Consider the following 12,905-nt stretch of genomic DNA (forward strand, 5'->3'; position numbering starts at 1 on the left):
ACTCTTTCTTCCTCGTAACGTAGAAGACGATCCGGTTCCCAAGCTCTTAATTGCCGGATCGAACGTGCATTGGACCAGGTAGAGATTGATCTTTACACTCATATTTGTAGAATCAAAAACAGGTGCGTGCGTAATTAGGGGACTCTTTTTTACAAACGCAGGCCATTTTTCGCTCTTTCGAGTCTCTCCACATTTTTGGTACGTACACACGTTGAGGGACCGAAAGCGTCGCCTCTTTTAGTATCCAGTGGCGTGCAAAACTTGTATTTTAACTACATCTCGTGTGAAATAACAGTATTCATTTCTTTACTACTTATTGTATTTAGGCACGATTCTCTTAACCATTCAAATTAAGGATAAAGCCGAGACAAATTAGAAGAGGCGCAGAAGTATATGAATATCCGTCTCATTTCGACCTCTATATACGATTGTAAGCCGAACTTGTTGCTCTTTATCGACAAAGCATATGTCTACGCTACGTACTTGTACCGTGTGTAAAATGTACGTCTTTTTCGTGTATTTTCATAGTACTATGATGATAGTAGTAACGCGCAAGCTGCATAATTATTGGATGCGTCGTTTTAAGTATCGTTTATTTCGAAATTACGGATCGTACAGATTATCGTGAATTCCTTTAATTTAAGCACTGATCAATTAAATATTTGATACATTATACTCAATAATCTCCAACATGTTAATCTAAATTTTTTATATTTACACAGCTAAGTATCATCTAAATTTATTTGCTAGAGTTAATTTGATAGGACAACAATTTTCGATGGATAGAATGATTTTTTTTTAACAATTCAGGCCCGTATTTATATCGCTCATTTAATGCTAAATGTTTTGGTTTGACTTTAAGTTTTATCTATTTACAAGGAAGATCTTGAATAGCTGAGTCTCATGTGTGTGCGATATTTAGTATTAAAATGCGATTCACGAATGCAAGCCTCCAATTATCAGAAATAGTGTCGAATACAATTCTCTACGATCGCGCGTGTATATTCACTCTGTCAATCTTCTTTTAGGGAAGAATTTTTGTAGCGTTGCCTTACTAATGAATTATTATCGATATATATGATAATTGTTATACGCGACATTCATACACACATACACACAAGCACGTTGCCGAATAAATAAATTGTTAAAGTAATCGATTAATATACTATCTGCCAAATCTCTTTCTCTTACACGAACGAACAAACATCACACAAATACATCACGAAAGATCCACGTTGTGGGTAGATTTAGGAGCGTGCGAATTTGTCTGGAAATCATGAAAATTATTATTTGCTTGTATTTGAGATTGATCAGCCGGGAAATGTTATCATCGTTTTTAGCTCTTCCAGCGACGTGGCTCTTTCTTTGGACCACATTTACACGCATACGCCAAGAATATAGTAACCCCAATTGATCGTCCGAAGTGGCGAGTAAAGTGAAGTTTCTAAACTACGATTACTAAGTGTATAGAGCGTTTTTGAGCTTTCGAGGCTTTCTAAGCCTCTCAAGGTATTGTAATTTGACCCAAAACCATCTCCACTTGCGTATGTGGTGGCCCCTTCCTTACGGGCCCGTTCATTAACACACAGCAGCACACAAGTCGTAGTGTCATGAACGGTGTCACGTCTAAGCACGGATATCTGACGAGCAATTTAAACATTTTCGACCGAGGTTTTTTACATAAATATCGTAATATAAACGAGATGAATGTTTGCTTATTATGATTGTCATTTTCAAATTTAGCGAAACGAAATTATGTTACTGCGGACCCGCTCTGTAATCTATTTACAATTACGCTTCAGCTGTTAGCCAATAACTTGAACAATCAGCTCTTTCTGAGTAACATACGATTGTTATGATAAGATTAAGATGACATCATTTTGACTAGTACTTGATGAAAATTTTCGTCCAATCTCTTATTATTTGGGTTTGCTCATTGTATCAAGTATGATATATAAATTGAAATCACGAGATACTCCTCCATAAAAAGTTATTCTATTCTATTATTATTTTTAAAAATAGTGTGTCGTATATATATTTTTTTAATTATTGACCTATATATGTAAAAATTTGGCATCCTGAAATTTACATTTAGCATGTTTACATCTTTGGCAATGTGTTTTCATAATTATTTATGCGAGAGTTGCTCTCCAATTATGAAAATAATTGGCATGGATACGCGCAAATTAAAGCATAGAGTAGTGTCTTTAGCAGGAACATAGTTACTATTATAAAGTAAAGAGGAATTCTAATTAAGGGCTTTAGAATAGACTTAGATAGAGCGTGCCTTGCGTTATCGCGACATCGACATTGCTGAATGTCACTTCTTCGGAGTCACGTTCGTGCTAATCCGTACTTGGGCACTCGACAGGTGTGCATCGTGTGCGATTAATCGTTTAAAAGTATATATATAATTGTATGTATTTACATATATACATGTATGTAAAATATATATATATAATTATATATATGCATACATCTACATAGATAATAAATACATATGTATACATACGCATATATATTATAAATATTACATCCATTACTTATAAATATTATACGTATTATATAACGAAGCTTGTGTACGTGCGACGGATTATTACGGAGGTCGACCAGAGTACAAAGCGTAGATTTAGTTTGGCCTCGGAAATACTCTGCGCACGAAGTCAAATTGATGTCACGAATCGATAACTTTTGATCATCGATTCATTCATTAACAGAGACCTATTTAATAGTGTAGAGAAAGAACCACCACATTGTTAATATTGTCGCATCGACTGAGAACGAATTGTCGTCTTCTTCATTGACAATAAGCAAAAGTTACGACGGATATTTATCAAGATGAACGAAACTTCTCTGGTAAAAATTCAAGTTTGGATACTCCTGTTAACGATTAACGTAGCATTTATAATATCTACATCCAACGTTACTATAGCAGGAAAAAAAATTCTGTGTAAAGAGGAAATTCCGGCTCTCGATCGATGCGGCATAACATTTGACGAAATAATGTATATCGCGGCGAATGTATAATGTATAAGCTATCAAAAAAAATTCTAATCTCGTCACGATGCAGAACTCGTGACCATCGAGAAATGGCGATTGTGTTGCAAAGGATAGAAATAAAAAAAAAAGAGAAAAAAGAGACCGAAGATCGTTCTACGGATCTTAAGGTATTTCTTGGCAGTCACGAGAATTTTAACAATCGGTGACGACTTACTTAATGACTATAGAGAGCGTTTTTGGATTTTTTAAGTCGCGCATCGACATTAAGGTGCATATATCCTTTGGACGCGAGAGGTCTATTTGATATTTATATTTTAATACACACACATACACACGCACACGAGCCGATTATATTTAGTGTATTGTAATTATCAAATATATTGATCAACCACTCCGGCCGTTCGCCCGCTCGTTGCGTGATCCCAACTTACGCTTTTGTAGAAATTTAAGAGCCTACTTTGTACTCTTTAACGATTGTAACTGTAGCCTTACAGTTGTTAAGAGTTACAGAATGGGCCCTTAAAATACTGAAAGGTAGTGATTAATTACTTATTTTAAGCATCAATTTTTACAACACGGGTAAGCCACTATAAGTGGCGTATTGGTTGAAACAGTGTCATATTTTGAGTACAATTACCTTTTGACTAGTAAGATTATAGAGATTGGCGGTTCTTCTGTCACTATCTTACTACAAAGATTAACAGTCTTGGCAGGACTCATATCATCAGTATTTATCAAAATTTGTACTGTTCCAGTCCGTTCTTTTAAAAAAAAGGACATCAGGTTTAGCTTTTCTGCCGGAGATCTTGCCTTTGAGGCAAGAAATATAATGAAATAATAAATTATAACAAACTCAAGGAAAAACTTGTAAAAGAACTGTAGACTCCCGCTGTTTAAAGATTAAAAGCGCCGAAAAACGATGTTTTGAATACTCAAAATAAGTAATTGATCCTCACTTTTCAATATTAAATTGGCCAATATTAAATTGGATTTTTGTAAGGGTGGAAAAGTAGCCAATCGGGGTCGATCGAGACATGGTGGAGTGGACGTACGACGATAGAAAACGAGATGGCGAACGATCAGTCGGTGCAAAACCATGGTTTTCTGTATATTACTGTAGTATAATAATCAAACACTAAAGACTAATGCTTAAGGTGATCGATGAGGCTCCGTTGTAATTCGGAGTCGCGTAACTGTATTCGAATTATTATGCAACGTAAACGATACGTGAGAGAGAGAGAGAGAGAGAGAGAGAGAGAGAGAGAGAGAGAGAGAGAGAGAGATTGAGAGAGAAAGAATGAAGGAGAGAATGAGTGCAGAGCAGAAAGGTGAGATGAAAAATAAAAAAATACATTTGACTAATTAACAATGATCGGGTACACGCAGCGGTATAACAGACGTCATTGTGTCTTAGTTCGTAAATAAATGCGGATGCCCGCGGGCAATCTGTGAACTGAGTTGTGTAGTGTTAAGCGCACTCTCTTATTTTTTTTTTTAAATTAAACTTGAAAAGTCTCCTCGATTGCGTATTCAAAAGCTCCCGTTTCCACTGATAATATTCAGCTTGCGCCTACGAAATATCCTATAATCGCTGAATTTTCGTTATTTTTCTACGTCTCGCGAGATATCTCCAAATTTTTGACAATTTTTGTTTCTTTCGCGTTTAATCGTACATTTGATTATTTCTGTTTCCGTTGGTAAGATTCAAGTCGAATAATCAAAACAGATATTCTGTATTTCTTTTAAATTATTTCTCTATCGTCCTCTGTTTTTTTTTCTACACCAGAGTTTTTGGGTTTCTGCATTCGTGATACGGAAACGCTTTCCTCGGCAAGTGGCAAAGCATCGTTTTCTCACGGATGATTTTTCTTAGCATCGATTTTGATCATTTTTAAACAAGGAGAATCGGATGGAGTAAGTCAGGGTTCGAGTTTGGCATAAAACAGTAAAAGCTTTGATTTTTTGCTGCAAATAATACGTCAATTATCTCGATATATTCGCAACATTAAGAACTAAAAATAGCAGTTACTAAATATGCCTAAGTCAGTTTATCGCGCCTGAAAAGTCAACCGTTCGCATATTTTTTCCGGATGCTATCGGATTATAGCATGACGACATGCAGCGATTCCAAAATGAAAAGTTTTCGAGAGGAGGAGATAGGAGGGTGGGCAAAAAAAAGTAACTCTTTAACTCTTACGTACCTGTTCTATGTAATATACGTCTAAGTCCGCAATCAAAGTAAATCATTTCACCGAAAGAAAGTGATCAAAATGAGACGTCGATCAAAAGAAGCCTCGCGTTTGTAATATACATAGACGAAGAGTCTACTTAGACGTGAAACTCGAATCGTCCCTTTTTATATGACACTGCATCGAATCCAGTAGCCGCAGATTAATACGTGATTAGCGATTAGAGAATCCGATATTTTGTGTGTATATCTCAGCGTTTGTACTTCGCTTCGTTCCGTACTTCTCTGTGCTGACGTTAAATATCGATATCTTAATACTTTAGATCGACCAATGTGATTCTGTGGCTTAGCACCCCCAATCCTCGCTCGTGTTCGTATCGAGATTCCAAGAGAATGCTTGACAATTAGATTCGTGCTAGTTTGACGGCACGATTTTTCTACAATGATATACCTTTTTCCTGCCCTGTTTTCAAATTATAGAATGATATTAATTATGAATTCGATAAAGTCGTAGGGCATTTAAAAACTTACGCGATAAACGAATGCGTACGAGAGCCGATCTGTAGGACATTAGAAATTAAGCTTGTAAGATACATTCTTTGTAAGCTCCATAGTTTTTCATCGTTAGGATGTAAGGATTTCTACTCTACATTAACGTGTTGGCAAACACAAATATCGAGGCATAGTAGATCTATGAAAAATACGAAATCTATTTAACAATGTATGTCCACTTTTCTCCTTATATCCGGTTAAATCCTGTATTAGATTATACGGACAAAGATTGTCGCCTGTAACGCTTTCCACGTCTCCCAAATCAAAAATTTATTCAACAAAGTCAATTTCTAACAGTTGTTATTACTCTTGTGTTGCTTTCCTGAAGCAATTTGCTTGTAATTAATTAAAATTAGATTCCCCAAAATGCAGAGGATATCTAGACTTAAAGAAAATAACTTTTTTACTTTTAATGTTTCTTCATCTATCGTATTTTTTTCAATTTTGCATTTTTTTAACTATAGACACTCCACAATGTCAAATCGCATATGCGTAAAACTAGCATAAACAAATCGAATGTTACAACGCGTAGCTAGTAGCAGCCAAGAAGCAATAGCAGAGAAAGTTCAGAACGCTTTGAGAATTTTGTAAAATCTATAGATGTTTTTCCGAGCCTTGGGCACATGCGTGTAGTCAAATTCACACGCAGTTAAAATGCAAGTTTTGTATAATTGGTTCCATTGATTTAATTATTTGCCATTCAAACTTATCCTGGTGAAAATTTTTCTTAGATTACATGTTTCAAAATTTCTATACAAATTTGAGAATTTTTCTATATAATTTTATAACTTTTTAAAAAATTTCTCAGTTTTTATTACGAATTTATTAGACATGAACTTTTCAAAAATGTTGAAAAAGTATATCTTTTCTCTATTATATGAATTCTGAAATATTCTAAGATTTCTCATTTTATAATTTCTAAAGAAAATTTATAAAATTTAAAGAAGTTTAAGACATTTTTTTAAATCTTCATAAATTTAAAATATACAAATTTTTATAAGTATAAAATTTTTTGTGTCAGAATAATTAAATGTTTTTCTAAAATGGTATACGCCGTTCAAGAACCAGGAATGAATTACCGGTGAAACATTTCACGGTATTTAATTTGTAGAATTTTCGTTAAATTGTATTTTATATTAACAGTTTAATGCAAGACTGCGTGTCAATTGAGGTTCTACGCAGCGCAGTTCGTCAAATTTTCATTAGTGAAGTGTTGTCCATGAAGTTTCGTGTCTCGAGTTTAATATGTTATATAAATTAGAGCACGTAATTATATTAACTAAGCATGCGACTGAATAATCAATCTGAAATTATTGTAATAGAAAAAGGAGATTTGTAGAATTTATGTACATATAGGTATATACATATGTATATGTATATATATATGTATATATATATATATGCCCATAAATAGTTTGCTGGTAAAGGATTTGCTTGCTTTACGCGACGTCGATTCACTGTATACCTGCGGATTGTGTACACGTACAGCGGGACGATATTGTATAAAACAAGCACATTGTTTGCAAGCAAATGTTATATATACTTATATTGTAACAATTGATTAAAAACCAGGGTATGTCTTAATATGTGTACGTGTAATACGTTGATTCATATACGATACACCCCGCGATCACCAAATCGTCGGGACGGCGAACGAAATAATTACCGTGTATTATAACAACGTCCGGCGGGGCATGTTATATTGTAAATAAACGACGGCGTTATTTCGCTGATGCGTTTCGAGCATGTACTACTGTAAATGTATTATTGGGGATCATAAAAAAGGGGGCGCGAAAAACGAAAGCGTATAAAGCGTCGATGGTGTTTTGATTTTGAACAAAAGAAGAAAAAAGTGAAACGGCAATTCGGTATTAGACCGCCCGCGCCGCGCCGTAGATTTTTTAATTATTATCGTTCCTGCCTATTCGCAATCTGTGACTACAATATCTCGTAAATACGTCGGACCAATGTCGTTGTGAGCACTAGCTGTAAACTGTAACAGCCTTCATCGTTGATTACCCTCATTATTATCACTAACGAAAAGAAAAAAAAAAGGGGAAAAATAGAAGAAAGACATCGTCGCGCATTTCGATATAAGAGATCTGTTCTTTCTGAGAAGCTTCTTACACAGTTCTTCTCTTTTTTTTTTAGTATGAAAAAACCGTGCAAGAAGAGCTAGAAAGAGCAGGCCTAAAAAAATGTGTTTGGTCTTTTCCTGTCAAATTGCAAAATTCAATTTTTTGTTCATACAAGAATTATTGTTCACATTTCACGCAGCACATTTTATCCGAAAAATATCCTGGAAATTTTCTTATGACGGTCAAAGGACATAAGAACGTCTTTAACATTTTCTTTGGAGATCTGTGCTGTATATGGGCATTTATGTAAGATAAATGTCTCTTGTTTTAAATTACATAACGTTAGTTGTAATATACATGTTCTACGTGATATATACAATGTATACGTGTTTAGAGAAAGCAGATTTAAGGAAATTTCTATCAATGTAGATTAATTTTAATCTCAGTTTAACTTACTTTTTATCTTCTTGTAGTTCTAAGTATTAGAAAAAAATAAAGAGTAAATTAAACCGAGATCAAAGTTAACTTATATTGATAGAAATGTGCCATATCCAAAATTAATTGATCTTGACGCGAATAACGACTGATGTCTTTTTTATAACGTGCCCATTATTACAATGTATGAATCACTTTACGGAGAAAATAGAAATTTATTACAGCTGAGAAAGTTTGTACAGTTGAAAATGGGCTCGCGTTCGATAGATGCTCTATGTATAATTCTAGGCTCTTACCCGTGGAACTCTTTTTTATACGTACGATGCTCACACCGACAAGGCTTGCAGAATCTCACCGAGATGATCCCTGGTCTCAACACGATAATATATTACGGAGAACATGATTTTCAAAGAATTAGTTCTCGAACTACGTTGAGCTCTCTCTTTGCGGAGTCAATTTGCGGTGTATTATTATCGATGAGGGAAGAAATTTTCTCAGCTGCAGCTTCTATTGAGGTTTGTAATTTCTTTTCAGTTGCTCGAGGCTCGGAGTCGTTATTTCAAGCAGCGTGTACATTAAGGTGACTAATTCCTTAAGGCAGAGGGACATTTTTAAAAAATTCAATATTAATTATCATAATTATTTTAATAAACATTTTAAAAATAATTGTTAACAAAACACATAAACAATATATTATTATATTTGTAAATAACTAACAACACTTAATGTATAACATCACATGAGATCACAACAAAAATTACGTTATGTTACGAGATTTTCACATTTTCTTTTTTAAAATTGTACTTTTCTACTGAATATATTTTATGAATAATATATCTAGGTTTTTCAATAAAAAATCATAAAATTCTTTACATATTAGTTAAAAATTATATTTCATACACTTATCATTTTCACTTATTTCATATTTATTATTTTCACACTTAAAAGAGGGACATTTTATAATCATGTCTTTAATTTAGGACAAAATTTGGGACGCGTTGTAAAGTGGTATGAAGAATAAAAATTTGGGATTGTCCCTCCTAATTTAGGTTGATTGGTCACTAAGATGTACATTCATTCGCAATAGCGAGTGAATTACTATTGTCACGATATATGTATTAAATACACTGACGATAATAACATTAACAATACAACTACAAAATGAATGTTGCCTTTTGTCACATTGGTAAACGAGCAAGATACTAATAAATTATATGCGATTAATAATGTAATAATCTATTGTATTATAAGTACTAATACCGCGCGATCACGCATTATGTACAACGTCGTGGAGATTATTTCGTATGATTGTAAATGATATGTGTGTTGCGTTGATGTAACGCGTCCCTATATTGCAGTAGGGCTGTGAAATAAATCAACCAGACACTTCTCGCTAGTCTTGTCACTTGTCCCTAAAACACAGTCGCGTAGTAGGAGTAAAGTTTTATTAAACCGTGTCTTTTTCAGAGAAATGCATGCCTAAGGGATCACGCTATTCTTTATTCTTACCTTAACATAGTTTACAGTTATAATATTATATTAATCTACATATTCAATTATTCTATACAATTAGCACCATGTGCTTATATATTTTGATTGATATATAAATAAAAAACAGTATTCTGAATAAAATCTGATGTAGACACACATGAATAGACAAATTTTCTTGATAGTGTCGAAGATAATTCTTATCAGATCTGCATTTGGTCATTTCAAAATGTCGTTGGCGGTACGATAGAACTATTATTTTGTATTACTTTTTGCAACACACTGGCCTGTGTAGAAGATGCTACCAATTCAGTCATATTGGTCGAAATAGTACTGTTAGATGGCGCGATGTAGAAATGAACCAGAAGTATCGTTGTCAATAGTACATGCGATGTCAGAATTGTAGCACCATATACAATCTTCCCTTTAATCCCTGTAAAATCAATTATTAAATATATTTATTTTGCTTGATATATTAATTTTACTTGCTTTAATTAATTAAGATTAATTTGATTTAAATGATTTTTCATGTATTTTTTATACAATTGGAAAATTTATGTTGAACTTAACATAAGATAAATATGTTAAGCTTAACACAAATATTATGTAACAAATTAACACAAAAATATAACACTGACACAATTTGTAAACAAATTGTGGAAGAATATTTCTTCAATAAAATTAACATTTATAATATGTTCAGTTAACATTTTAATCATTTATCTTAAAATTTACGTTTTAAAATACATTATTTTGTATTATTGGTTCACTCATTCATAAATTGTGTTATTTTAACACTAAGAAACATAAAAATCAAATTAATACAAAATATTCAAATACAATCATATTATGTTATATTAACATTTTAGGATATGTTATATTAACACTATAATATACATAAAAATTTTGAGAACTGGTTTTGACACAATATTTTTTATCGTGTATACATTTTAAAGATAAATATATATCTTTACTTTCAAATGCTGGTAGTAATGATCGTAGTAAAACTCCTCCAGATAAAACCGTCACTGGTATGATTAGACTCCTTTGTAACCAGCGAATTTGAATTATCCACAGGAAAGATACTGGAATAAAAATGCTTAAGGAATATCCATACAGACACAAAAGGTCTAAGAGTCCTGGGACGACATAAGCCTGAAAAAAAAACCAAAAAATTACAAGGAAAAATGAATACTAGAGATTTAAAGGAAAAAAAAATTTAATATAGCAAACCTGGATCAATTCCTCTCCCGGTAATCGATGAAGTTTGTTGAAACACTTGAATGTACCCCATAGGAGTAATGGTACAAACAACACATAGATAAATATAATAGTGGCTGCATATGTCACAATATGAAAATCATATCTCCAGTGATACTTGCTAGAGTCAGCAGTCTGCAAATAGTTTACCACGTTTTCGCTAATCGCGATAGCAAACACCAGAGTCACGCTTATCCAAAAAGGCCCATATAAATCTGGATTTGTCCTTATGTGCGTTACAAGATAATTGTCGTTACCATATGGTATCATAGAAAGCTTGACCTTCTCCAAGACGTCGTTTGTGTTGACATTAAAGAATTTTTGGTAATATTCAATTGTCCAGAAGTTGTTCTGGGCAATATCTAAGAAACAACATATTCTCATTTAAGTCACAATGATTGTTTATTAATAGAAAATGAAACTGAGAAATTCTCCAAGAAGCTACATAAACCTTCGGTTTTAGCGGGTATTCCTTGTAAATCTTCTATCATGCCGATATCTATCGAATCATTTGGAAGGTTATTAAAGGGCTGGTGAGTGGAAGCCCCGGTGCCCAGCTGTCCTTCGGAGTTGTCAGCATGACTTATCGATGAAGGGAAATCGTGGAAGGATATAAACTGCGGATCCGTGTCTTTTGATTGACCACCATCCATGATTCTTCTTTTTCTTCTATATTATGGCTTTTGTCTCCTCTCCCGTAAAATGAATACAGTCAACGATTCAATTGCGATATTACCCTTTACCCCGGATCTACAATAGAGTTTTAAGCCTTAAACCATAAGAAATGAACGAATCATAATCGATTATTCTCCTCGAATTCGACTGTAATTGATCAATTTCTTACGACTTAAGGCTTAAAACACCTATTGTAGATCCGGACTTATCAGTGATGCACATTTCACGGCCCAGAGCAAAGCAATTCAATCTGATTCAGCCCCTCCATTTTCCGCCACCGTGATACGAAGCGAGCGAGACAGCGAGAAGTCCGTCCTTCTCGCATTCATGAGCTTTCAGCAGCTTTCAGTGCGCTGAGTGAATGAAAGAAAAAGAGAATCGCTCGTTGTCTCGCTCTTTCTTATTTCCAGTTTGACAGATGCGATGTATCAAAATCAAGCCTGGGACGTCCACGCCGGCTTTTTTCCTATTCATTAAATTCCCCGCGCACTAACGTCAACCACCTATAGCACCGACGAGATATTGGCTACGTTTACACCGTGCGCTTAGTCCGCGACCTATACGATAAGTGTCTTTGTTTAACCTACAAGATAAACAAGGACATCTATTGTATAAGCCGCGGCCTAAATGCACGGTGTAGCCATTAAAGACGGCCGGTCTTAAGCCGGAATCAGACTACGCATTGAAGATTGAGATTGAAGATTCAAAGATTAAAATTTGGCCAGTGAGAACAAAGGAATTTTAGCTCCTATTATTTTGATTGGTCAAATTTCAATCTTTCAATCTTCAATATTCAATGCATAGTCTGATTCCGGCCTTACGGAAGCTCGCGTGACTGTTAAAATTTAAGTGATGAGTAAAAAAATTGATAATATAGTACTAATTTTATGATTTATTAGATTTGTGAACATGTATGTATGTTTAAAACTCAATAATATTCGATTTTTATTTAAAACTGTGATTTTAATGTTATTGTCAGTGTTTGATAATCAATCAGCCATACTCGATCGGTAAATGAAAAGTTAAAACCCAGTTCCTATAGCGAGATTCTCTAAACGTTTTATTGATGATTGTCGCTATAGTTAACTTGCGACAGCCAATGTCAGGATAATCCTGGAAGAAAGCGCGGCTCTCATTGGCTGTCGTTAGTTAACGATAGCGACAATTGTCGATAAAACGTTTAGAGAATCCCACAACTGGATTGGTCATCCACTGCGCATCTGCTGCAA

The 12,905-nt window shown here is 34.1% G+C and overlaps 1 protein-coding gene across 1 annotated transcript; it reads right to left on the minus strand.

Annotated features, from left to right (window-relative positions):
• Positions 1-9,174: 9,174 nt before the first annotated feature.
• LOC108725240 (protein YIPF1) lies at positions 9,175-12,120 on the minus strand. The gene is made up of 5 exons (XM_018452129.1): positions 11,846-12,120; positions 11,453-11,751; positions 10,975-11,363; positions 10,716-10,896; positions 9,175-10,174 (listed from the first exon to the last, which is right to left on the minus strand). The coding sequence occupies exons 2-5, from the start codon at positions 11,652-11,654 to the stop codon at positions 9,966-9,968; spliced, it is 981 nt and encodes a 326-aa protein (XP_018307631.1). The 5' UTR covers positions 11,655-11,751; positions 11,846-12,120; the 3' UTR covers positions 9,175-9,965.
• Between the last annotated feature and the right edge of the window lie 785 nt (positions 12,121-12,905).

Source organism: Mycetomoellerius zeteki, unplaced genomic scaffold (assembly GCF_001594055.1).
Source record: "Mycetomoellerius zeteki isolate Tzet28-1 unplaced genomic scaffold, Tzet1.0 scaffold332, whole genome shotgun sequence".
NCBI classification, from domain to species: Eukaryota; Metazoa; Arthropoda; class Insecta; order Hymenoptera; family Formicidae; genus Mycetomoellerius; species Mycetomoellerius zeteki.